Below are 27,880 nucleotides of genomic sequence, written 5' to 3'. Positions count from 1 at the left end.
GCAGTCCACAGCATTACTAAATGGAGTGTCCTTTCTGCCCAAACTGAAAATGTTTTCAATTATTCTTCTGGGCTCTTTGCTCTTGATTCTCAATACAAACCTGGCTAAAAGATCCTAACAGTGGCCATACTACAGCCTCAACGTTAAGACTATTCTGAATTTTTTTCTACCACATAATTAATCTACCCTTAATCTCAGTCTCAGGCAAAGGCTCTCAACACAACAAAATCCAGAAAAACTTCCTGTCAAGGCATAACACACATCATATGGAATCCAACAACCAATGTAGTACTTCCCAATAGAAACCTCAGTTTGGTCTTTATCAGCAGACTTTCTATCAGCATTCTGGTCTTCTGAGCTCTGACCAGAACCTCCCATCAAGTACAGCTTAAGGCATTCCAGGGCTTCTTTTTTTAGCTACCATCTCTGAACATTTCCCAGTTCCTCTCACAAGCCATTCCCAAAGGCTCCAGAACCACAGGGTCAGGTATAGTCACAGCAATGACCTCAGTTCTCTAGTACCAACTTATGTTTTAATTACTTTTCTCATTGCTGAGATAAAACACCCAGATATCAAGGAGAAAAGATTTATTAGTTCATAGTTTATATAGATTTCAGTTCATAGTTGACTGGCTCCATGGCAGGAGAGCATGGGTGTGTTGGTTAGTTACTTTTCTCTCATTGCTGAGAAAATACCTGATACCCACAATTAAGGAAAGGTTTATTTAGCTTACAGTTTGTGGAGGTTTTAGTCCATAATCAGCTGGTTACAAGGGAGGGTGAAATGGCACAAGGACAACCCTTCAAGGCAGCAGGAGACAGCAAAGCAATAAGCACAAAAGGTTGGGGGACAGCAAGCCTCTTTTCCTCCCTTATTTTGTAAGCAGGCTATAACCCACTACAGCAGGTCCAGCACTAAAAACACCTCTCTGCCCTACTCTGGTACAGAATGAAAATATTTTACAAAGTAAGGACCCTGGCTCCCTGCTGAAGTTCAAACTTCTAAATTTCTCAAATTGACACAATATATCAACCAGTACAATGAGAGAAGGATATCAGAGAGGAGAAACAGTTCCTTGCTGGCAGAAGATACCAAAAACAAACAAGTGACATGTGACAAACCCCCTTTTGTCCCTTATATTTTAACCAAACTACCTGCCCTTGAGGTGGGTAGCACTCACACCCTTCAATTCTAGCAACCATAATCTGAGCACTGCACCATGAATCAATCCCAGTGTAACACACACTAGATCCAGCTCTGAAAAGCCCCACCATGACTGCATGAGACTTTGGGGGGACATCTAGACACAAACTGTAACAGTAGCCTTTCAATAGTTACTGATTAAATAAAATCAATCATAGGTTTTCTAGGATAGTACTAGTTTCACTTGATTTTAAAGAGTAAATTTAAAGTAGTCTGTAATGTACATATATACAACAGGGACTTTCCACATAATTTAACATGTTCCTGCTGGCTTGAACCACTGGTGGTACATACATTGGCTATCTGGCATGTGACAATCCTATTAGGTGGTAAAGCTGCCTAATGGAACAGTCATGCATATAGGCCCCATCATGAACTTGTTAATTCACAAAGCAAAAGAAATCTTTATTTCATATTATCAAATTGTGTGTAGTATAATTAATTATAGAAGTTCACAGAGAACAATACTCACTGATTGGTATAAAACTCATTCCTAGTTAGCTTCACTTATAAAGTGACCCATCTTTTTGCTCAGTTCTCAGACTGCAGCTCATATATCAATGGCAAGAGCCACCTATAACCTCTTTTACACCTTTTGATCCATTGTAAGCACTGTTACCTGTCTAATGTATTTCATTATATCACATCTGCTTTATTTTCTGTCCTAATGGTTTCCTACAAGCTAACAGAAATGAAAACTATGAATTACTTACCTTCTGGCCAAGCGATTCTCATTACCATTACATTTAATCTTCACATTCTATAAGGCAGTGCTGTCAAAGCTGCTGTCAAAGCTTTTAGAGCTTACAATGAAAACAAACAGCCTGCTGCAGCATATGCGCCATAGGTTTAACACTGCTGCTATTAGGTATGATTTTCATCCTACTTTACTCATACTGTACATATATTAAAGCTCAAAAAGGCACATTAACTTGAAAACAGAGTTCTGATTTCAGGCCATCAGCTGTAGCATTTAACCCTTATCCTTATGCTCAGGGAAAGAGAAGCCTGCTCTTCACCTCTTTCTACTGCTCCCTCCCCTTCAAGGTAAGTTTTCTTTTACTTTGCTGTGGCTACCAGAACCCAGAGGGGTTTGAAACAAAAAGCAAACTCAGCATGAAGCAGAGGTGCAGTGTTACAGCAGTCTCTGTCTGAATCATATGTACCATGTATCAGCTATCCCTGGCCTTATTGCTTCCACCACATGTATCTCCTCTTCCAAATATACTACCACTTGGTTGTACCCATATGACAGCAACTATACTGTGAAGTTTTTTCTTAACCCAACCCTAGCTTTGCAGTTCTCTAGTTCTCCCAACCTATAGTCTTTTCTCTCACATATCTCAATTTGCCCTGCTTTATTTCACTTAAAAACCATGTAACAGATGACACAGAACACTAATTACTAGTTAATTGCATTCATTTCAAATGCTTGCATTTACAGCATACTTCTACCAAAAACATGTAAGAGAAAATGACTTGCTTCTTGGCAAGCATCACTCTTAAATACTCACAGCGTCATTCACGGCAACATGTAGAGACATGCCTCTTTTGTTAATGAGAACAAGCCACTTTAAAAAGATTCTTACCATGGTCAACGTGAGCCAAAACACAAATGTTCCTGATGTTGGCAGTGTTCTTCTGAAGTTCAATCATCTTATCCAAACTATTGAGCACCATGGTTAATCACTTCCCGAGACTGGAAATTAAACATGCGTTACAAATGAAACAGGAGCTAAAAGTTGGGGCAAAAGAAATTGAGACACTAGGAGCTAACATTCTTAGATCCCTTGAAGACGCTCAGGTACCTTTCGCGATGGGATATACCAAACCAGGCTCAGTCCCAGGTCCGACTCAAAGTTAAGGGATCAAGAAGGCAACCAAGGAGTTACGCGTCCTTCCGGGTCACGCAGCGCGCTAGGTAGGACGTCGGGACACCGCATCCATCAGGTCCAGGCCGTGGGCAAGAAGGGGACAAACCAGATGTCCACGTCCCTCCCTGCCCCTCGGCTACCTGTTCCCGAATCCCTCACCTATTCTCCGGCGCGCTGGCACTGGAAGCGAGCGCTCGGCTTTAGGACGGCCTGGAACACCGGTAAAGTTTTGGGTCACTTACTGAAGACCCAAACAGGTGCGCCGCCGGCTATCCACGGCTTGAAAAGGGAAGCACCTCAGCACCACACTCCCTCCGTCTCCGCGGGTCCTCGGATGGTTTCTCTGAGGATTCCGGCTCGCCCCGAGAAGCCGCGGCTGTGTGCCCGACCCCGACCCTACTGGGTCCTCCCCACCTTCACCTACGGGTCCCTCTTCTTACCTCGCAGCAGAGTCAACACTCTCACTCAGGCCGCCCGGCGCACGAGGGGCGGGGAGAACGCGACCTTTGACCCGCGCACGCCAAGGACGCCGCCGGAAGTGGGCGTGGCGTCCTTCTCTGGGCTCCAGTGGTCGCCATGACAACCCTGCGTTGTAGTAGCGGAGAGGCGTAGAGCGAAAGCTGGGAGCCGGGAGCCTGAGGAGTCGTTGTCTATGTCAGATCTGCACCTGCGGGTAAGACGCGGTCGAGTCCGGGCACGGGTGACTCCGGGACCCGCCAGGACTAGGGCACAGCGACGCCCCCGCTTATCCGGACCCGTGATTGGTGGGTCTCTCCGCACTTGGGCAGAGCACTTCTTTAAGGTCCCTGAAATTCTTGTTCAGGGATGTAAACTAAAATGCCACCTACGCCAGTAATAGGTGTGAGCAAGGAGCTGATGTGAGGGGCTTGTTATGGAGGGAGCGGGGTCCTGGCTCAATTGAGAGTGTGCGTAAAGTAAGACAAAAATAACAGAAGAACAGCGCACAGGCCACTAGGTTGCAACCAGTTACACTTTCTTTCATCTCCTGCATTCCATCCTCCAGGCCAGACAGCACTCCTTTAGAATTTGCACGATTGTAAAGGCAGCAGTCTCCACCCTAAAACTCAAGAGTTGGTCCGTGATCTCTGCCTAACAACCTTCCAACACCTGTAAACACAGATGTCCCTTCCCTCAGCTTCAGTGTTGACACATGGATTAGATTATTTGCTAAATACATGTGAATGTGCCAGTCCCTTTGTTTTGTGATCTCCTTCAAAGAAAAAACATCTGCATGCTGATGGAAAGCAATTTTCTGTCATATTCATAATAAATACAGTTTGTAATTAGATAAAAGATTAACTTTTCAGTTATAAATTTTCAAACTCTGGTGTAAAAGAAAAAAGTAGTTTTTTTCCTAATCTTAATTTATATTCAACCTAAGTTCCTTTCCCACCCAGGAAATTCCATCTTCATTCCCCCTTCTCCAGGCAGTTGAGTGATGCAAGCAGCTGAGGCATTACTAATTTAACAGGAATTACATGGGGTGTGAACACTGTGGCATCCACTGAAAAGTCCTTTACTGAAACTCATGTATTTCCTTCAAGAGCAGAGCCTCTGATATTTCTGCATGTGTGTAAGAATCTCTGGCCATGCTAGAAGCTGTTGTTTCAGGGACCCACTCAGCCAAGTCTTTGAGATCTGGCCATCTGGGACAGTGACGGAATGGAGCAGATTCCCCATCCTTCTCACAATCCTTTGCCCTCATCTGTTACTCCTACTTGATATGATTCAGAAGAGGAGATACTTTCTCCTTCCCATTTGTCCCAGCGCTCTTGTTTTCTTCATGTGACACTATAGGACAGCTAACTGTATTTCATGTCCTATTAGAGACCCCTGATTTCATCTCTTCCATGAACTATTTTTAAAAAGACAGGAGAAATTGATAGCCTCAGACAGCCATGCTCTGTCCTGGCAATATCCCTACAAGGGTATATAAAAGTGTTGACTATCTGCTTGGAATGAAAGAGCCATGTAGAACTGGGCCTGGTAGGCTGTGCCTATAATCCCAGTACTCTTGAAGAAGGAGGTAGAAGGATTGCTAGTTTGAGCCCAGCCTAAACAATTTAGTGACTTAATGAGACTGTCTCCGAATAAATAAATAAGATGCTAGGGAAAGACACTCAGTGCAAAAGTCCCAGTTTTTACCAAAAAAAAAAAAAAAAAAAACCTCTTTCAGGAAGTTTTGACCTACTTCTCCTACTTTATCAGTTTACCAGCAAAGAATCTCTTTTTTTTCTCCCCAGATTATGAAACTAGATCAAAGCATAAAGTCAGAGTAACAGTGCATGCATCTCTAACATATTTTTCTCACCAGGTGTCTATACAGTTTTTTGTGTGTGTGAATTAAACTATGATGGTGTTGTTTCATGTTGATGAGAAAAGTTTGGCGATGTTAGAAAAAAGTGACGCTCAGTGAAAGCCACTGTCACTCAGACATTTATTCACATAGGAATACTGTGGAAAATGGCATCTTTGGCCCACCTCACACTACCCCACTTCCTTGTTCCCTTTTTTTCTGTTGCACGTAGGATATACTTCTGTGTGTTCATCCAATTTATTTTGTTACTGGCTCCACCCTATGCCCCTATCTAAGGTACAAAGTCAAGGAGAACACAGAATATTTTATCTTTCCTTTGCAGTAGCTTTGCACAGTTGTTGTTTACTGAATGAATTATTGAGGAAGGAATGACCATACAGTAGTGGGAAATGAATATAGGTGGTGAAAATTCACTAAATATTTATCTTTATGTTAATATTTGCAAAGTTAGGAATTTAAGCCAAGAAATCTGGATATTCAAAAAAGTGTTACAGGTGTGGCCTCCAGGAAAACTAAAAACAGAAATAATAAAGAAGTTTCTTCTGAGGCTTGGACTAGAAAGTTCTGCTGTGCTTTTTTTTATTTTTCATAGTAGTTTATTACAATGTAATGTATTGTTTTCATGGAAAATAAAAGCAATGACAAATCCCCAATCATTGACTCTGCTCTTGTAATTTAGTGTTCCTCTCTCCGAATGTCTAAAGGCCCACACTGTGTATCCTTCCCCTAATTCTTGCAAAGAGTCTTGGACCCTGTTCAGCACTGACCCACTTCAGCGCTTCTCACAGCCTCCATTTGCAGCTAATATTCCTGAATTCCTGAATCTCCAGACTTCAGGGTTTCTTAGATAACTGGGGCACCACTTTTTCATGCTCTTTCCTCTGTGTTACAACTCTTCATGCTGTCCAGCAGCCTCCAAGCAAAGAAACATTTCTCTCATTTTTTTCCTGAGCATTCATTCACTGGATTCAGTCATGCTAGCTGGTTCAGACTCATCAACAGAGCACACGCATTTTCTCCAGTTCTGGGGGGAGCTGGCTTGTGTTGCCAGCCTGCACCACAAGCTGGGGTCTCCAAGTACACCAAGCTCCAGAACCTCATGTTATATTTCCAGATGGTATGAAATAGTTTGGGTTTTTTGTTACATTGTTTTTAAAGTTTTAGCCCTTTTGTTAGATTGAAATGTGTATAGTAAAAATACTTCATAATGTTTTCCACCAAAGACAACCAAGTGTGCCTTAAGACTTGTTTTGTATACACACTGCTTTTTATCTTAAAAAAATGAGAACATACACTGTACATGGTGTTCTCCAACTCAAGTTTTTTACTATTCACAATTTTTGCATCCCACAGCAGCTATGCATAAAGATTAGCTTCATTGCCTTCAGCAGCTGCTTACATGCTCTCCAGCCATGTGTCATGTAAGGATGAGAATACGTCTTGAAAAATGCTTCCATGGGTGATTTAGTCCTTGTGTGAATATCATAGAATGTACTTACACAAACTATGACAACACTAGGTAATATGATCTTACAAGACCATCGTTACGTATGTGGTTTGTCATTCATTAAACTGTCACTCCTGATGTGGCACAGTGCTATATCAGTCAGGATTCTTAGTTTTGGACAATATAATACACACTGGTGAGTTTATGCCAAAACTGTGTTTACAATATAAAGAATATATATAACTCACTTGGAAGAACTGAAAATAAGCCTCCAGAAAAAGATATCCAAGATACTCAAAATAAGCTTCCGGAAAAAAATACCTGCAAAATCTTACCATAGAACTGGACCAGACTGCCACAGCAGAGGACTGCAACAGAGCTGTCAGCCCCATAAAACTCATCTCTGGCAAAGTCAGGAAATGGCCTTACAAATGAGAACACTGCCTGACTGCAAACTCAGTCTCTCTCAATAATCCACACGGACAAGGCATGTGCCCTGCCCCTCATGTAGCTCTGTTGTGAATGGGCATCATACCAGTGCAGAATAGATGTAGTCTGAGTTCCATGTTGCACCTGTCTGGCAGGGGTCTAGGAAATTCAGGTGCAAGGTTTTCCATGTTCCGTAGCGTAACAAAATCCTAACTTACCAAGAATAAAACGTGTTCCTACCACACAAGTGTACACTAAGTTGTTCATTATTTTTATAAACATCATTGTAGAGGGAACAGGTCTGTTTTCTAGTAAAGCAACTAAAAGTTTAGACATTCTCTGATTAAAATGCAGTAGCCTCACAAAATATTTCTTTAGGCAAAATAATCTTTCAGTCTATTTGTTTGCACAGGCGACATCGTTGTCCGCGTGGAACCACAAGGATTTATGAAAATTCTGGAATGTACTGGCCCACAACTGAATATTCAGAAAAATACCCCATGTATGGCAAAGTTCTTCCACCATGGAGTCTTAAACCCAAGCAAGAAATTCGAGCATGTTGTGGTAAAATGGAAGGAATAACTACATTTAAGTAAATATTCAGCAACTATTTGCTTTACTTATTTTTCTCCATACTCATCTGATCTAATAAAATTTTCTAACTATTTCTGTTTAACTATTTGATTTAAGTTGAACCATTTCAAGAAGCAAGAAACTGCTGTAGTTAACTCCCAACTTGAAAAAAGAACGATGAGAATTTAGGCTGAAAAGTGAGAAAATAAAAGGGAAAAAAATCATACTGATGCTTTGATCCCTGAAAATAGCTCTTTTTTTTTTTTTTCTTTTTTTGGTAATCTCACCGTCAGAAGCACTTAGAGGAACGCAGTGGCTTCCATTTTGTCCTTTCTGGTTTTTGCCTCCAGCTTTCACATCTCTGATCTATGTTCAGTAACTTAATCTGCTAAAACAATCTATCAAATGCAAATCTAAATCTAATCCTGTCAAATCCTTATTTATTTATTGAGGTACTAGGAATCAAACTCACAACCTCACGCTTGCCAGGCAAACACTTCACCACTGACTTTCTTGTGTTTAACTGGACATACAACTTTATCCTGACTTGCTAAGAGGTTATTCCCTGTTTGCTTCTCTGGATTGTCTTCCCTGCAGTATCTTCTCCCTCTTTCGTGCTCCCATCTCAGACCATTTTTCATTTCCTAAAGTGCCAGGTTTCCCTAGCTTTACATCCTTCTATTTCCGTGAAAATAAGAACTACCCAGAAAATAAGACCTAGCAAGAAAATAAGCCCTTAGATGATTTTTCAAGATGCCCATAACATAAGCCCTATCCCAAAAGTAAGTCCCAGCTAAGACTGTCAGCCAAGTGGACACATTTAATATGTCTGTTACAACACAGAACAGATGTATTGAATTAAAAAATGATACATAATTATAAATACATTAATATTTAAAATAAATAACATAAATTATAATTCAGCACTTGTAAATACCCAAGCAAGTGCCTTTGGATGAGAGATAAATGCATGTGTAAGCAGATGCATCAAGACCTACTGCCAGGTCAGCAAACAGTGCGGACACAACACGTGAGTAACATGCACAGGGTTGAAGTTGTGTCTAAAATGAATCTTCACAGCCCAGTACTTTGACCTTAGTACATGAGAAAAAGAAGAAAGTCCCTGAAAATAAGTCCTATTTTGTATTTTGGAGCAAAATATTAATATAAGGCCCAGTCTTATTTTCAGGAAACTACTATTTTCCCTTTTTGGATTTTCCTTCCCTCTTCTCCTTGGTTGATATCCATTCTATCTGTAGCTTTAAACCCAGTCGTCCCTTGGAAAAGGCTTTCCTGACTCCTCACCTAGTTTTGTAGCTAGAGAAGATTCCTCTACATGAATACTCAAAGCAGCTTCATGTTATTTGTCGTTGGATTAGTTGCAGCATTCCATAACAGAAGGAACTATGCCCATTGTTTTCCCAGTAGTCTTTTAACAGACATCTAGTACAACACCTACTGGCACTGAGTAGGTACCCTGTATTTGTCAGTGGCTAATGGAAAAAAATCCTCTTAACTTTAAACTTTTCATTTGCACCCAACTTTATTTTTTTCTTTTTAAAATTTTTGTACCTTTGTCAATTTGATGGGTTAGCTCTTTTCATTCATTATTTTATTTTAACTATTAACATGTTCACTGTGCGACCATAAATGTGACTGTCCTGTCCTGGTGTCCTGTCACAATCAATGGGATAGTCATGCATGTACTACCAGTAGTTCAAGCCGATGAGAACATGTTAATGTATGCACTATATTTCAGGTATCATCTTAGAAATTACATATATAAATAAGTTCAATCCTGTGGTTTTTAAGGGATTTATATGTCACATTTAAGTAATTTGTGTATTAAAAATGTTCTATATTCACTTTAATTTCAATGTTAGCCATTTCCATTTCATTTTGAAAAGAGCTTATTCTCCTTATATAGCAAAAGTGGATACTTTGACACTTTAATACTTTGAACATTTCAGGCAACCTTGCAGTAATTGTCCTTTGGTGATTCTAGTTACTTCTGTAGGCATGTGGCTCATTCACAGATTTGAATGGTCTTAACGTGAGTGCATCTCTAAGCACTAACATTGCAGATCCCAGAGATTCCTCTAAAACAATATGTAACAGAGTAAGTGCCAGGAATCTGCATTATTGGTGACTGATATCCAGAGCTCACTGCAGTGGGTCAGGCACTAACCTGCCATGGCTGGTGACATTGAATGTAAAGCCACTGGGTGCTTTCCCCTACTAGTGTTTATAGTCTCATGGAAAAAAAATACCTAGAATCACAAAAAATCATATAAACAAACTGTAGGTTTCAGGAAGTGAGATGATGGCTTTGAACAACTGGTTAAATCAGATCAAGTGGGAATGGTTGCTCTTTTTCATTCACTTTAACATCTTTATTACTAGATGCTCTAATGGTTCATAATGGAGATACGAAATAAAAGTTCACATTAACAGTATCAAAAGCTTTAATCAGCTATAAATGTTAAAAGATTTAACTATCATGTCTTTCTTAGACAATTGTTTTTCTAAGGAAAGAAGAAAGGAGACAGACAAATTTTTTAAAGAAAAACATCAAAATGGCCATAAAAACCAAACATTCAATTTCTTAAATTGTCAACTCTTTGGAAGACACTGAGTCTTTTCTCTGTATATTGATGGGGAAACTAGCAGGATTTTTAAGAACCATAACATAAGAAACTTTTGCTTAACTCCTTCATAGGGATTTCTTTGTAGTTCAAAGGAAGAATAGATGTCCCTCTATACTTTCCTGTAATACCAGAAGAGATTGCTGTATAATTACTGGTATCTAAACATGAATAAGACTTTTGATCATTTAGCACTATAATTGTAGCACAGTTTCATAACCACCAGACAGAGTAGGAATTCTTCACAGGAGGAGGATTCAGGACATATCACTTGTTCTAGAGTATCTTGGATGAGTAAGGCAGCATTCACAAACAGTTGCCATGGGTTTGGAAGTGCACCTTCTAACACTAAGCTAGTCTATCCAACAAGACCGACTTCCAAGCTTTCTATCTGTACTTCTCTCTCTAATTTCCCTGCATTTACCTAATGCATGACTCTGAATTGCATTTTAACCTATTCCTTCATAACTGATGTTTGGGAAGAGCAAAGAGCAACTCACATTTCTTGAGAAAAATAGATATATGGTTTAAGTAAACACAGTAAAAATTTGTGAGGTGTCAGATCTCAGTCTCACAGAGGTGAGTCTAGTGGGAAAGGCATTTGCCTAAAGCGTGACTCAAAATACATGTGAATTACAACTGATCAAATCCATGAAAGATAAGAACAAAGTACAGCTAGAATAAGAGGTTTGACTCCAGGAAATGAGTAGGAAAGTGAGATAAAGCCTGAAAGGCATTAATCAGTTACTTAGATTAAAAGGGAAAGGAAGTGAATTCCAAGCAGAAGTCGTGGCAGTAGTTGGATCAAACATGGATGTAGGAAAGGTTAAAGGCCAGCTTGCCCAGAGGAAGTGCAATGTGAGTTGAGGCCAGGGAGAGGAGGGCAAGAATGACTAGATGAGATTTACACGTGAGTTTCTTTGGGTGGAGACAAGCTTAGGCGTTGAGGAAGCTATTAGAGAATGATTCAAATGAGCCACTATGAAAGCATTGAATATTGTGGTGGTGCTGGAGTTAGAGAAAGGTGATTAGATTTGAGCGCTGTAGAGGGCAAAATTGATAGGATCAGAGGGAGACTAGGGGTGATGTTAGGTTTCCCACTGGATGCTATTCATTACCATAAGGAAGAATAAAAAAGATGGTTCCTCAGGGTGGGGTGAGTTTTCGTGGAGCATGTGGAGTGTTGAAGGGCCACGGAGTGCCCTAGGGGCCTTGTAAGCACTGATGTGAACCTCCGAGTAGAGGTTGAGATATAAATTGGAGTCATTCCTATAGAGGTAGTAATGAAAGCTGTGTGAGTAGAGTCGTCATGATTAAACACTGGTTAAGAGGGGAGTGTGTAAGTTCAGGTCCTAGGGAACTGTTGAATAGAACATGTAACAGTTGCGTAGAAGTGGATGAAGCTGCATAGGAGACCACAAAGTGACAGGGAAAGCAGGAAGGAGATGGAAACAGATCGTGTGGACCTCATATCAGATACTGCTGGAGAGGCCAAGTAAGATGCAGACTGGAGAGATCTGATGTGTTCAGTGACATGGACTCACTGTGACCCCTAGCACTGGACTGGGGGAGCGACAGACCTGGAAACCAGAGTGAAGAGGGTTGAAGAAGGGCTAGAGGGGAGGGAAAATGGTGTCCAGGGTCCTAAGAAGGCAGGCCATACAGACAAGGGATTCGGTGAGGTTTTGGCGCTGCTGCTTGTTTTTTAGCTTATTGATGTGAAAACTTTTTATTAATACAAGATAGTTAAAATGATGACAAGTCCCACAGAATCCAGAAGAAAAGCACTCTGTGAGGACTTGGAATAATACTGATAGCTAACATTGAAGTAATAATAATAGTAGGGAATGAATTGCCCTTACCATGTATAAATCACTCCTGTAGAGTCACTGGTCATTTCGCAATGAGCAAGAAGACAGCATTACTTCAACAAGAAGGAAGTGGTCCAAAGAGTTTACATGAGTCTTTATGTAAGGTTAGTAAGTAAGGATTTTGACAAAGTGGATGCAGGGAGATATTCCTGTACTTTGGAGGTTGATAAAACTTTTCACCTGAAGTTTCCTTTCACATTTCAAAAAACTCAATTACTTGAGGGCTTTATTTATTCACATCATTTTAACTGAGGATCTCTTTTGATATTTTAAAAGCAAGGATTTTAGGCATATTTTAAGGTATGCAGTCACAAGATAGAGCCTTATAAAGGTACTCAATTCTTTCAAAAGCTTCAATTATTGCCATTCTAATATCTTTCTAGATTTTTCAGTTAAGAAAAAACTTTGAAATTTCAATACTGAGATCACTGCAATAAAAGAAAGTGTGAGGCTATGTTTCAAATTTATTTATTTCAGGTCAGATTATCGTCCTTATGAGCTAGTAAGACAACCTCGCCACATACCAGAAGAATATAAACCAAAACAAGGGAAGATTGATTTTGACACTACCTACAAACAAGACTTTAATTCTTACAAAGTGCAGCCTGTGGTGATACTTCGGCCTTTGGAAAGGCAACAAGTTAAAAAAGGAAAGCTTGACACTATCCCAACCTATAAAGGTAACTAAACACTTCAAAACTTACGGAGCTAACACACTGCAACTTCAAACTTAGACATCTAGCATCAAAATAACTTTGGTGTGTTGCCAAACTTATACCCCATAGTTTAGGAAAGGACTTTTTTCTCTTTTGTTAAAGTGGCATTGTATTTCCAAGAAACAGAGACCATTTGCCTGATGGGAAGATAAGGGACTTGGGTTTCCCTCCAAATTCTCAGTTTTCCTTATCTCAATACATATTTGGCTAACTATACCATTGAACAAAGACCGTGTCACATTTGTCACCTTATGTCACAGCATTATTCCCTTCTTACTGTCCTAGAATGAGCTTAACTCTATCAAGAATTCTGGAATTTGAAAAGATTAAGCAAATAGCAAGTCTGTTTTTTATTCAAGTTCAAATCAACCTATAAACTAACAGGGTTAGGAGTTACTTTTATATTGATAAAGAGAGGGTGGAGAAAATCATCTGTAATCAGACAGTTCCTGGTCCTGAACCTCAGAATAAGATAAGCTTGTCGGCCCCTTGATTGACATTGATGGACGACCACACAGGGCACCCACCCTCTGAGACTTCCAGCATGGGAGAGTAATATGCCTGCTCCCTGCTGGCAACTCTCCCATGAGAGTAGGAGCGGGGCAGTGAACAACCAGATGCTCTTTCCAAAAACATCTGATTTTAAAATATTTCCTTACATTTGTAAGATGGGGGTTCTTAACTTTAAAATATATATTATCTCAGTGGTAGATATTTTCTTTGTTAAATAATGAAATTGAATACATACATTAGTTATGTGATATAGCAGAATGAGTAAACCTAATATGAAGCCTTTTGGTAAGAGTGATGCCAGTGTAATGATTCATACTTTAAATAGCTGATAGCTAAATGCATATTTTTTCTTAAAATTTTACATTTACTATTTAACAGGTAAGTAAAGTATGTGATTAGTATATTGTGATCTATGAGCTTATCTGTTAGAGAAATCATAAACATGTTCCCTCTCAATTTTATAATTGTGAAAACATAAAATGTTATACAGGTAATAAACTGTGAAGACTGGATAGGTGAACAAGAATAGTATAATCAAATACAGCAACTGCTGATAATAGGTTTATTTATATACATAGGATAATGATGTAGTGGACACAATTTGATGTAAATGATAATTGATTAAAATGATTTTACTTCATGTTTTACACAATTACAATGAGGCTTTTTTTCCACAAGATCTATAAAAATACATTAGTAATACTGAAGTCTCCTGATGCTGTTAATATACACACAGTGTGCACACACACACTCACAGACCAACCTCATTGGCCTGAGTTCCCTGTGGACGTCCATATTTCCACTATGATACTCCATAATTCTTTCTAACTTTCTAGCTTTCTAGCTTCTAAACTTTCTGATGAGGAAAGGCTCTATTTTGTATTTGCAGGTTTTCAGACATGAGACAACAGAAATATGAAGGGACAAGGCTATACTTCACCATTCTGTGCGATTGTACTGAAGGTTTGGTAGATATCCACGTAAGGGCAAGTATCTATAAAATCTAAGAGTTAGAAAACAAAGGAAGGACAGAAATAGGATATGATAAAGAAAAAACTCCTTCCAAATTGGTAAGGAGGCAACATGTACAATCTGGACATTCTTTTCTTTTGTTCTTTGGTGGTATACACACAGGGAGGCGTGCATGCTAGATAGGCACTCTAGTACTGAACTGCATCTTTATCCCTTTTTTATTTTTGAGGCGGGGTCTTGGTAAGTTACCCAAGCTGGCTTTGAACTTGTAATATTCGTGCCTCAGTCTGCAGCAGAGTAGCTGGGATTACTGGCATGTTCCACTATATCTGTGTTGGACACAGGATTTATGAAATATAAATGTATCTGTCCCTAGCATCTTCAGCAAAGTAACTTGCATTAAAATATAGATGATGAAAGCAAGACATTTTTATTTGATAAATATGTTTTAGTGATTACCTAGTTCTGTGCTAACCATTGTAGGAAATACAGAGATTTAGATTGCAGAATGGTTGTTGACATTAGAAATTTTCTAATTGATAAACCAAAGATACAAAGATCTATGCAGTTGAAAACTGTAAAACATTGATGAAAGAAATTGGACACAAATATCCTGTATTCTTGAATTGGAAGAATTAATATTGTTAGTGTCAGTACTACCCAAAGCAATCTATAGATTCAACACAATATCCATCACTATTCTATTGGCATTTTCCAAAGAAATAGAAAAAAGCATTTGTACAATTCACATTGAACAATAAAAGTAGTCAAAGCAATCCTTTTTTTTTTTTTTTTTGTACTGGAGATCAAACTCACAACCCCACAGTTGCCAGGCAGGCATTTAAGCCACTGAGCTAAATCCCCAGTCAAAGCAATCTTGAGAAACAAGGAAACAGTTAGAAGCATCACACTTCCCGATTTCAAATTTTGTTACAAGCCTACAGTAATCAAAATAGTATTGAACCGACATTAAGACGTTAAGGATGTACACCATTGGAACAAATCAAGAGTGGAGAAATATATTCAAGCCAATGAATCTTCAACAAGGGTAAAATAAATACAGAGAAGAGAACGAATAATCTCTTCTATAAGATGATGTTGGAAAAATTGAATCCTCATATAAGAGAATGAAATCAAATCCTAATATTATACACGGAAGTCAACCACAAGTGGATTAAAAGCCTATACGTAAGATACAAAACTGTAAATATCCAAGAAGAAAATATGAAGTTCCTTGACCCTGATCTTAGGAGTGATTTTTTAGATATGACACCAAGAGCACAGGCAACAAAAGTGAAAACACACAAATGGAATCACCAAAAAGCAACTTATAAATTAAAAGAAAATATTTGCAAACCATATATTAAATAAGAGACTAATAATCAAAGTATATAAGGAACTACAAATTTAATAACAAAAATAATTGATTTTTATAATGGCCATAGTATCTCAAAAGACATTTTTCCAAGGAAAACATACAAATGGCTAACAGGTATATGAAAAGCTACATGCCATCACTAATATCAGGGAAATACATATGAAAAAAAATTGAGCTACCACCTTACACCTTCAGAAATACATTATAAAGAAAGATAAAAACTGTTGACAAAAATATAGAAGGAAAGCTGGGGATATAGCTCAGTGCCATAAGCAACTGTCTGGCAAGCATGAGGTCGTGAGCTCAATCCCTCGTACCAGAAAAAAAAAAAAAAAAACTTACAAAATATAGAAGGAAAAAAACCATGGTAATCTTGTAGGTAGTAATGTAAATTGGCATACCCTTATAGTAAACAACTTGATAGTTTCTCAAAAAAATACAACTACTATGTCATCTAGCAAAATCCTGTCTCTGGAGATACAGATAAAGGAGATGAAATTAATACCTCAAAAAGATATCTGCACTTCCATATTTGGAGCATTACAACAAGCAATACATGGAAATAACAGGCATCCTCTGGTAGATGAATAGGTAAAAAAATTGTTGGGGGGCAGAAGGAAGGGGTGAGGGAAAGAGGAAGAGACAGAGAAAGAGCCTTATCTCTTATAATGTTTGGGATTAGAGTTCCTCATATATTTTGGATAATATATCTTGGGATGGAACTCAAGTCTAAACACAAAATTCATTCACATTCTATATATGCTTAGTGTATCCCAAAGATGATTTTATACAATATTTAGAGTGTGCCTTTGTTTCAGCTGTAACTGTTATATGAGGTCAAACATGGAATTTTCCACTTATAGCTTCATGTTAACATTCAAAAAAGTTTTACTTTCTGAGGATGGTCACCGTGTGTGTGTTTGTGTGTGTGTGTGTGTGTGTGTGTGTGTGTTTTGTGTGTGTGTGTGTGTGTGTGTGTGTGTGTAAAATAGAATATCAAACAGGTATACTTTAAATATATACAGTTTTAACATAAAATCATATGACCTATATTTCAAAAGAATTTTAGAATTAAGGAAAAATAAGTTATATCCTGAAAAACTAACCCTACTAGAAATAAATTATATATCATGAAGGGAGGACATTATTCACTAAAAAAAGTAGAAGAATAATCAGTGCTTCAGAAAGCTATACTTGGTAAAATATCACTCTAGGCTAGGATAGGACTGCATAAGAGAATAGTGACTGCTGATACATAGGAAGGGCGAGAGTACCCTAAAACCTGATATGAAATGAATGAGAGAAAAAAAAACCCCACAGAACCAGAAAGTAAGAGGATTCTTAGTAGACACGAGAAGGGTCAGAGAGATTCAGGGCCAAGAAATTAGAATATAATTCTATATATGTGGGTGGAGATCATATTGGAATGAGCCTTAATTGCCAGGGTGAGGGAGCCATTACAAATGTTTGTAGAGTTCTGCCAGGTAGGATATAGCAGATGGCAGAAAGCCACGGTTTTGATCCAACAATGTTTTAAGAAGGTATAAAATTTAAAAATCATTTTAATGCCATCAGCTGTGGAGGCAAAGAACTGAAATTCCAGAAAAGGAGGATCTTTTCCTAGCTGAGCTTAAATAGCCAATACTTTGCTTCATTTGTCAACTGTAGGCCTAGGCTCCTGATCTAACAGGTTTTATCCATGGCATAGCCAGAGCCAGTCTTCTAGGAGGAAAAGAACCCAGTGGAAAGCTAGTCTGATGAACTGGAATTTAGGAGGACCTCAGATACATGGATGATTTTCTTTATAGGAAATGCATCTAGTGTTTAGGGAACATGATGGACTAAGAGGCAGTAGAAGAGAAAAATTCCACAGAAATATCCCGTAGTCTGATATGAATATAGATGTTTAGGAAATAAAATGCCACAAGAACAAAGGCCCTACCTCAAACATACCTCAAGCCTTGTCCTCAAAACATTTGAAACTAGAATACTATACCTACTAAAGATAGGCTGTGACTGCTGGTGTGATTCAATTTGTAATTGGATTGAGGTGATCTCCAATTCCTATCTGCTAATATAAGAAAGAACAAGCTCCTGTTGAAAATGACATTGTTTTTAATTTATAAGATTATATAAGACACACTACTATAGTAAAATATATGACTTATTAAACCAGACATGGTGATGCACGCCTGTAATCCCAGAACTCCTGAGCTGAGGCAGGAGGATTGTGGCAGTTCGAAGTCAGCCTCGACTACATAAGGAGGTCAAAGCTATCCAGAACTACATAACAAGACCTTGGGTCAAAAAACAACACAAAACAAAACAAACTTTAGAAAAAGTCTTGAAAAATCGCTAAATACTTGAGGACATATGATCAAGAAATTTCCAAAATTGGTAATAGAATCAGCCCACAGATTCAGAAATCTCCACCAAGCTCCTCAAAAGTACACACACAGGCATAAAAGCATCCCTAGATAATGGTTTTCAAATTTCTGAAGATCAAATAAAAATGAATTCCTACAAACAATAAGAGAAAAACTACTGATTATCTAAAAAACAAAAAACCCCCAAACATTATATCTGACTTTCCAGCAGTACTATACCTAACTTTTCAACAGAAACCATTGAAGCCCAAAGACAAGGGAATCATACCTTTAAACTGCTAAAAGTATTTAATATATATGATATGTATATTATATATATAATATTAATATTTATATATTTTAATTTTTAAACCCAGTGAGTCCTAGAATTTTATACCTAATGACAATATTTCAAAAGATAAAGTAAAGATAAATTAAAAACAAAACAAGGTAAGGTAATGATGTTTTCAGACAATAACCAGATAATTAGCAGTAGACCTATCCTACAAAAATATTGAAGATATTTCAAGTGGGAGAAAATGATTCAAGATAGATGCATGAACTATATGAAAAGAATGAAGCACACACAGAAATGGAAAATATGTGGGCAAAACATAAAAGAATATTGAATTCTTAAATTCACAGTAATAAAAATGTATAAGTAAAATATATTAGAAAAACAACATAAAATAATTGAAATTAAGCCATTTAGAAGTCCTTCTATTAAGTGGTAAGATTACCCATTTAAATTTGAACATGTCACATAGATCCCATAATAAGCCAAAACACACATCTTATTTTTGAAAATATGAAATGTTTCCGAATTTAGTGATTCACACCTATAATTCCAGCACTTAGGAGTCAGAGGCAAGGGGATCACTATGAGTTCAAGTCCATTATGAGCTACATAGTAAGTTCAAGGCCAGTCTGCACTACGTAGCAATAGCCTGTCTCAATAAATAAATAAAGAAAAGAAAAGAAAGAAACATTATAATTAAATACATATTAGAAAAAATTTATAATAAAAGTACCTTCTAAGCCAAAAGAGGGTAGCAAGTAAAAGGTATGTGATTAAAAGAAAATGAACATATGGGAAATATCAAAAGAAAAAAATGATATAGTCAGCTTAAGCCCAGCTAAGGTCATTCATTACATGAACCATAAACAAAGCTAATTGAATTGAAACTCAAAGATCAATTCTTCACACATTTAAAGGATATTATGAAAAACATATCAAGAGCTTACAATTTACAAAATGGACAAATTCTTTGAAAAACATAATTTACCAAAACTAATTCAAGAAATAAAAAGTCAAGGTAGCCCCATGTCAGTTGAAGAAATTAAATTTATAGAATTCAAGATGTTATTTGAAGCCTCACTATAAAGAAAAATTCAAGGATTTCAGCCTTTGAGAAAGATGCAGGTAGGTGAAGAGTATGTTTTTAACCTAACAAGGAAAAGTCAAATAACTTACAAAATCACAAATAATTATGAATCCTTTAGAAAGCTGAGATCACAGGCCAACCATCTAGGGAAAATGACTACCTCCACATTGGTACAGGATATGCAAGCACTGTTTTACCTGGAGCAGAGCATGAATCAAAGACTGGTTGGCATGCAAATAGATTAAAAAACTGTTTAAACAAATTGTTTTAAATACTGAATGTAAGTTACTGTGAGACTGTAGACTGAGAGTTCTAAACCACAGGTAGGGTGCTTACTCTGCTTATCAGAAACACGGGGGAGGGGCGACTAGCGATAGGAAAGCACAGGAAAGACAGGAAACTCCATTTGACTACCTCTGATCCACAGAACAAAAGCACTAATCCACTGCTGTACAGGCTTCATGCTGTTACCCCCAGTGAAAAAGCAAGTGTCTATTTCAGTTTGGGAACCTGAAAAGGAAAAAAAAATGAGACCGATTTCTTGCGAGAAGAACAGCAAATTGTGCGGGAGTCAGTCACTCCAGATCTGCTCCATCAGAAGAGCCCAGGCACTGAAAGAACTCTGCGCCTGAGAGCTGGGGCCACACTTCCTGCCGAAGACTGAAACTGGACAAGGACAACAGAAACTCCTCACGTGCACACTCCTATACCACATCACCGAGTACTGGGTCATAAGCAAACTCAGTTTGCTATTAGGAAAGGATAGGACATGGAGAGAGACTGTCTCCCAGGTACAGGTACAAAGAGAAAGCGTAAAGCTGAGGGTGGAGAAAACCCTTCCACCAAACCAGCCTCCAACCTGGGCACAAGAAAATGCCAAAGGAATCTGAATCTGGGTACACTGAAGGTAAGCACAGCAAGAGCAAACCAAACTATACTCGGAACCACACTGTGTCCCTTTCTGAATATGAGTATTACGTACACACAGTACCCTAATTTCAAATGCAAATTACAAATTATACAAGAAGGAAAAAGGGAAAAAGTGGGAGTGAAGGAGGGAAGAAGGAAAGAAGAGAGGGAAAGGAAAGGAAGAAAAAGGGGCAGTGGGAAGTGGGGAATTAAAAGATGATATGTGCGTACATGAAAATGTCAGAGTGGAACTCAACATGGTACCTTGTGTAAAAAAAGTATAACAGCAGTACGAAAGATGGAGGTAGGAGTTAGAAGGGTGCTGTTACAAGGTGCTTAAACTACAGTTACGTGTGGCTTGACTATGATTGAGTCAACAGGGGGCAGCATATACGATGGCAGTCCTGTAAATAATGCTACCTGGGGATGTCATAGTCATCTTAGTAAGTGCTCCCTGATGCTCATTTGACACCAAAATTGCCTAATGATGCATTTCTCAGAATACATCCTATCATTAAAATGGTACGTGGTTGCATAAGTACAACAGGTAAACCATAATTAATTAAAGTATGTATGTAAACTTTAAGGCAAGGGTTAGCAAACTTTGGCTAGTGGGCCAAACCCAGCTCACATTTTATAAATAAAATTTTTTGGCACACAACCCCCCCACCCCTCTGTGAATGTATAGTACTTATCATCTATGGCAAATTCATGCCAGGTAATTAGAGCTGAGTTACTGCCCTCAAAACTAAAACATTTCTTACCTATTACAGGAAAAGTACGTCAAAACCTGTTCTAAGGAGAGTTTCTTACCTATTACAGGAAAAGTACGTCAAAACCTGTTCTAACCCTAACCTAATAAATCTTACGGAGACATGGCTGTAAAAACAAACGTAGATTTTTTTTAAAAAAGAGGAAAATGTACAAAAAATTGATTCAACCAATAGAAAAAAATTATGTTAAAGTAAGTGGTGTAACCGTATCAGTTAAAACACAGAGATTGTAGTAATACATGAAGAAGAAAAAGCAACCAACTGTGTTGTCTACTAAGACCTATGTTAAATATAAAAATATAGATACATTAAAAGCAGAAAAATGGGAAGCTATAAACTACATAAACTCTAAAAGCTGAAAAGTGACTATAATAGTATCAGAAAAAAAAATCTTCAAGACAAGGAGCATTACCAAGGATAAAAATGAACATTAGCTGCAGATTAAAGGCCAGTTTAGTCACACACACACACACACATGCACACACACACGTACACACACACGCATGCACACACTCCAAATGCATATCCCTTCACTTAAAAACACATGGTTAAAAACTTACAAAACTAAAATGAGAAATACAAAGATCTACAGTTATACCTAAAGACTAACATTCTTTTCTAAATAGTTTGTAGAATACACAGAAAGCCAATAAGGACATAAAAATCTTGACAACACTACTGAAACTTTGACCTAAATGACATTTGTAAAGTACTTCTGTCAACAATAACAGAATACCCATTCCTTTCAAGTGCACACAGAACATTCAGCTGGGTAGGCCATATTGAGCCATAAAACAAGCCTTAACAAAAGAAATTATACCGAGTATGTTTTTTAACTGTAGAAGAATTAAACTAGACAAAAATGATGGAAATGCATCTGAAAATCTCCAAATTTTTAAATTAAACAGCAGATTTCTAGATAGCAGACGGCTATAGGCAGAACAAAAAAAATTAGAAAATATGTTGAATTTCATGAAAATGAAAAATTATTACAGCAAAATGTGTGGAATGCAGCTAAAGCAGCACTAAGGGAAACTTACAGCACTCAATGTTCATATTAGAAAAGAAAGAAGTCTTAATATTCAAGCTTCCATCTTTTGAAACTGAAAATACAAGCAAATTAAATCTTAGTTACTTTTCTCATTGCTGGGACAGAAAACCCAGCACTCACAAGTTAAAGGAGGAAGGGTTTATTTCAACTTAGAGTTTGTGGAGGTTTCAGTCCATAGTCAGCTGGCTCCATGATAGGGGGCACTAAAGAGGAAAAACGAGCCCATGGTGAGGGAAACAGAAGGCACCACATGCCCGCCTTCCTACTGTCCCTTATCCTTTGTCCAGGCTACCAGCCTTTAGGTGATGCCACCTGCACCTAGGGTGGGCTTATGTTTGCAATAAATCCATTCAGCCCCCAGAACTACGCCAATTCTAGTGGACTCATTTACCACACACTCTTAATCCCAGTATCACGCCTTAGATCCAGCCAGCTCTGAAAAACGCCACCTATGCGTACATGGGTCATCCAGATACAAACCATAACAAGATCCAAAGAAGGAAAACGAGGAGCAGCAGACAACACATTTGAAAACAGAAAATAATACAGAAAAACGGTGAAATTAGAAGGTCATTCTGTTCAAAGATAGGAAAGCGAATAAACCAACAGAAAAGATGCAATTTCAAAATCAAAAATGAGAGAGGGAGCATCACTCTAGACCTTACAAACCTTTATTTACATTGTTTTCTTCCATTTTTATTTTTTTATTTTATAGTTCTTTTTTTTTTTTTTTTTTTTTTTTTTTTTTTCATTTCATTTTGACAAGATCTAAATTGTCCAGGCTGGGCTCTAATTATCAATCCTCTTGCCTCAACCTACTGAGTAGCTGGGATTACAGGTGTGCACCACCATGCCCAGTTCCTTTCCTTGTTTTTGAACATCTTTTTTTCTGCTTAGTCATTTTGGCAGCAAGACCTCTCCCTATGTGACTGTGTAGAATTATAGCCTTCAAGTAACATTTCTAATTTCCTTTTAGTTATTGCAATGTGATGTCCAAATTTTATACTTAAGTTTAGAAAGAACAGAGGTTTTTTTTCATGGTAGCTAAAGAAAAAAAAGACTTTGTGGCAAAGCATTATGCGAACCGGAAATGGAAAGCTGTCAGGCATGGAGGGCGTTTGAGAGAAAAAAAGTCCTTCCTCGTGTCTGTCACTCCGCAGGGTTTCTGCTTAGCACCGCCCCTTCCTTTAGGCATGCGCTCTGCTGTCTGCCACTCTGCCAACTGACCCTTCTGGTTATTTATCATTTCTGTCTCTCTGTACGTCTATTTTGAATATAACTTCTGCCTCCCATTGCTCTCCACCTCTACCTCCTGATGTCCTGTCAGATTTTTCTGTCTGTCTTCTTATTTTCAACTTTAGGTCCCAAAACAGGACTGCTTGATCTAGCTCATCTTTTCTCACCAGTTTATTTTGAAGGGCTCTGGGAACATGGTCTGCTCTTGAGTCAGGTACACATGTTTATCCAAACATAAGTGGCTTAATCATTATTCTGAAACTTGGCCCCTTTGGCAGCAATATCTAAGGACGAGGAAATTTTCTCTTTGAAGGAGATATCCATATAAGTTTAGAAAGAACTTATATGGGTTCAGCGCTCAGGGTTTGGCTATTCCAGTAGACATTGCCCAGTCCATATTTGAATACATTGTCATGTATAAAAGTATGTATTTTATTGATAGGTATTTAGAAATACATGTATTTTTGTTGCATCAATTTTACAGGATTCCTCAGCTAAATTACCTTTCTCATATAGAAATAATTTTTTAAAAAAACCCTCAATTGAAGTATAAACACTGCAGTCTTTTCATCCATGGTCTAGGTAGTCTGCAGAAAGCAGGCTTAGGGCATTGACCTTCTAAATCTCAGATCTTATCCTAAATCTCTGATCTGATCTTGCCTTTTTATTTGTAAATTCTTCATTAATTTAATTTTTGAAAGCACTCAGTTCAGGCTTTTGGCCTAGAGATAGCCCTTTCTCTTTTGAGAATGTTGTAAAGTCCGTTTCATGAAGAGGCAGAGTAGAGGCCAATGATGTTTCTAGTATAGTTCATTACCCTGTCTTTGCTGAAGGAGTCCTGTGTGCTTCCCACTGTATAATTTAGTAGAAATTACCAATCTGTGGAGGAGACTCTCTACAGCGAGGAATAATACCCATATCTCTTTTGCCCGTACATCAGAACACTTGTTTTTAATCCCTGGATTTTATGGTTTGCCTTAGCATTTTGAGGTGCAGTGAAATCCTAGCCACTTTCTGAGGATATGACTATAATGTACTAAGCTCTGTCCTCACCTGTAACAGAGTCCATTTGGCTCTCAGTGATCTGCAACCAGGCTCAGATGTGCCATTTCTCTCTGGGTAATCAGATGAACCTGGAAGCAGACAGTTTGGTATACTAAAGTGAGTAGAGAAAGGCGGAAATAAAAAAGAACAAACCTGAAAGGAATCATAAATTTTCATTCTTGATGCTATTATCTGGATTTCTAAAGAAAACAAAGGATGTTCAGCAATGAGAAATCAGTTATTATTCTTAGAAGACAGTTGTTTTCTTCAGCAATTAAAAATATTTTGTTTTAATTTTTAAGATGATTATAGATCTTGGGACATTCAAAAAAGTGAATCTTGTAAACCAGAACAAACTTACCATCCCCCAACTGTGAAATTTGGAAACTCAACTACATTTCAGGATGACTATGTTCCTCGGGAGACAAAGCCCAGAGAAAGCTTTAAGCCTTCTTCTGTGCCCAGACATTCCACAGCCCCTTTTGATGGTGATACAAGTCATCGCCTTGACTATATACCTCATCAGCTAGAAGTCAAGTTTGCAAGGCCAAAAGAAGTTTACAAACCAACTAACCTCCCTTTTGAAAATCTCACCACTCATCGAAATGACTTTCAAGGTCTTATTGGTGAAACTGCAAAAATCTGCAGACCATCCTACACCAGAGTGACCCACAATGGTCACTTTGAAGGAAGCACTGAATTCCGTGAAAGTTTCCAACCATGGGAAATCCCACCACCTGAAGTCAAGAAGGCACCAGAGTACGTGCCCCCTACAGGAAGCATGCAGTTACACAGCACAAGCCATCTTGACTATGTTCCTTATCAGGCCAGCCGTGTTGTTCCCATCAGGCCAATTTCTCACAGAAAAAATAATTTTCCTTTCCAAGGAAAAAGCACCATGAAGGAAGATTTTCCAGCATGGGAAACTTGTCGTCCAGGACTTATTAAGCAAGAGCAGCAGATTCCCAACCCATCTGGAAAATTTGATGGTTTAAGCACTTCCAGATCTCACTATGTGCCACATGAATTGATTCCAACCAAGAGCTGCAAACCTTTACATGCTGCACTGAAGAGTTCTGTTCCATTTGATGATGTCACCATGTACACCATAGAGTATGCTCCAAAGAGACAGGAAATCTGTCCAGCTAGTTATCCTACTCCTCCAGGTTATACATTTGAAAATACAAATTTCCAAGGTCATAAATTCTTCCGCAAGATCACTCCAGCAGTGAAGGCTTTCTAATCATCAAATCATGTTTGAAAGGAAGCTAACAAAGCATTGGTTTCCAAAAGAAATCTCAAATAGTGAAAAAAATAGGAGAGATATATTTAGCATTTTAAACTAAATTGTAAAATGTATTAGAGATCAGAATTTAAAATTGATTTGGTATTGATATCTTCATCAAGATTGTTTTTAATGTGTATTTCTGAAAATTATATATTCCTATCTGAAATATTTTAATACTTAACATATTGTTTGACATCTTTGATAATGTACTCTTAATCTATTACCATTTATACTTTTGTTTATAATTATGGTAAGTGTATGATTACCAGTTGTCATTTATCAAGCACATTGGGGCTATCTGGAGTAACACTGAAAACAATACAAGTTCCTTTTCCATGGTGAGAGGGGCTTGTTTTCCTAGGACTGCAGGTCACCTGTAGTGATTTATTTGAAGCTGCTGCTCCTCCCCAGTTTATAGAGGTACTGCATGTTGCCAAGGAGAAGCTCTACGCTGGGAAACAGTGGATGGAATTCAGGTTCCAGTACCATGGGTTTCTGTTTGTGCCATCTTCCATAAGTGACTCCCATCTGTGAGCCTCTGGGTCTTCGTGGGTAACAGGATTCTTTTCCACATTCCTCACACAGTGTTTGTTTTGAGTATCAAATCAAATGATGCACTTTAATCCATAAAAGCACAACTGTAAGAGACTGTTAATAATCACTCAATAACTTTTTGTACCTTATTTGTCCTTTCAATTTAGGGTAATTTTATTTAGGAAGTCTGACAGCTCTGAAGAAGTCTTCAGAGTAAATTGGGTGACTGTGCTACACCTGGATTCACTGTTCAAAAGTAGACCTAGGCCCAGTATGGGACACAATCAACCCACTCACCACTTGCAGCAAAAGGGTAAATGCTAAAATGGGAGGAAAGGAGAGAAGCAGCGGTGACAGATTACACTTTGAAAGGCTGGCAATTTCCTAAGGAATTACACTGTTATTGGGAGTTTTTATAAATAGTGGCTGCTTTATGGAAGAATACATACAGTTTATTTTAGCATAAAGTGAACTTTAGTCTTATAGCTTTATGATTATTTCAATATATATACTTTATCAATAATAAATTAATAAATATTTGGTTAACATTTCTGATTGTTTGAAAGTAATTTGTCTCTACATTTACATTTATTAGCTTTATGTTTATATTTATATGCATTATTAATAAAATATCAATAAAAAGATTGGATTCTCGTAAAGTCATTTCTGTATCCAAATTTCTTTGGAAAAGAAAGCATTTTAATAAATTCTGGGCTAGGTTAACCTGTACATTTGTAGATGTTTATACTTGTAAGTAGAAAGTATTATGCAGTTAAAATGTAAAGTTACGTAATATGACAGCACACTCTCATCCTGGCCCATATTCTAGGCTGGGTGTCAAATTCCTGTGTAATGTGGGGTAGGGTTGGTCCCCTCCATGGACAAAGGTCACTCTTAATAAGCCATCCACTGGGGTTTCTGGAGGCAGTATGCTATAGACTGAGGATATAATGATGAAAAAATGATGTTGCCTTATAATGTAACTTAATAATAAGTGTGAAACAGAGACCACAACAGAGTACAGGAATGGGCTGGGAATTCAGCAGAGTCTTCCCTATGGGAGATAACCACTGATTGAATCTTAAAAGTAGGAATTTTCAGCTCAAGAAAAATGGGAAGGAACAGCATGAACACAGGCACACGGCATATTTTCATGTGTATCAGTTAAAGAGACTTCCAAGATATTAGCAGCAGTGCAAAACTAAGAATCACCAGCTCATCCTCTTTTTAGTTTCCATGAAATATTGTGCACGTGTAGACACACACACACACACACACACACACACACACACACACACTTTAACAGCCCTGGAAGCTTAATATTGTGTAGCAAC

At 38.0% G+C, this 27,880-nt stretch overlaps 2 protein-coding genes across 4 annotated transcripts in view; one reads left to right on the top strand and one right to left on the bottom strand.

Moving 5' to 3' along the window:
- Efl1 (elongation factor like GTPase 1) overlaps positions 1–3,616 on the bottom strand; it is a 132,280-nt gene extending 128,664 nt beyond the window's left edge. The window contains exons 1-2 of one of the 3 annotated variants that reach the window (XM_003475740.4): positions 3,519–3,616; positions 2,794–2,903 (exon numbers count right to left, since the gene is read on the bottom strand). In XM_003475740.4, the coding sequence (XP_003475788.1) occupies positions 2,794–2,884 (91 nt within the window). In that variant the 5' untranslated portion in view covers positions 2,885–2,903; positions 3,519–3,616. Of the gene's footprint in view, positions 1–2,793; positions 2,904–3,012; positions 3,126–3,237; positions 3,442–3,518 lie in introns of those variants that run through there. The other 2 variants (XM_063250114.1, XM_013158834.3) reach the window with 2 other exon arrangements.
- Saxo2 (stabilizer of axonemal microtubules 2) lies at positions 3,607–27,188 on the top strand. The gene is made up of 4 exons (XM_013158499.3): positions 3,607–3,751; positions 7,705–7,884; positions 12,859–13,061; positions 25,027–27,188. The coding sequence occupies exons 2-4, from the start codon at positions 7,754–7,756 to the stop codon at positions 25,965–25,967; spliced, it is 1,275 nt and encodes a 424-aa protein (XP_013013953.1). The 5' UTR covers positions 3,607–3,751; positions 7,705–7,753; the 3' UTR covers positions 25,968–27,188.
- Positions 27,189–27,880: the final 692 nt, after the last annotated feature.

Source organism: Cavia porcellus, unplaced genomic scaffold (genome assembly GCF_034190915.1).
Source record: "Cavia porcellus strain 051 isolate PalLab524CR breed Dunkin Hartley unplaced genomic scaffold, mCavPor4.1 scaffold_6, whole genome shotgun sequence".
NCBI lineage: Eukaryota > Metazoa > Chordata > Mammalia > Rodentia > Caviidae > Cavia > Cavia porcellus.
The sequence above is the reverse complement of the archived record's forward strand: the minus strand, read 5'-3'. Positions and strand labels throughout refer to the sequence as shown.

What these genes read in the sequence shown, in the direction of transcription:
- Saxo2 (XM_013158499.3), top strand. Translation starts at nt 7,754, where the DNA reads ATGTACTGGCCCACAACTGAATATTCAGAAAAATACCCCATGTATGGC. An exon ending in GAAGGAATAACTACATTTAA is followed by an intron (nt 7,885 to 12,858) that starts GTAAATATTCAG and finishes TATTTATTTCAG; the next exon opens with GTCAGATTATCGTCCTTATG. An exon ending in CACTATCCCAACCTATAAAG is followed by an intron (nt 13,062 to 25,026) that starts GTAACTAAACAC and finishes TTAATTTTTAAG; the next exon opens with ATGATTATAGATCTTGGGAC.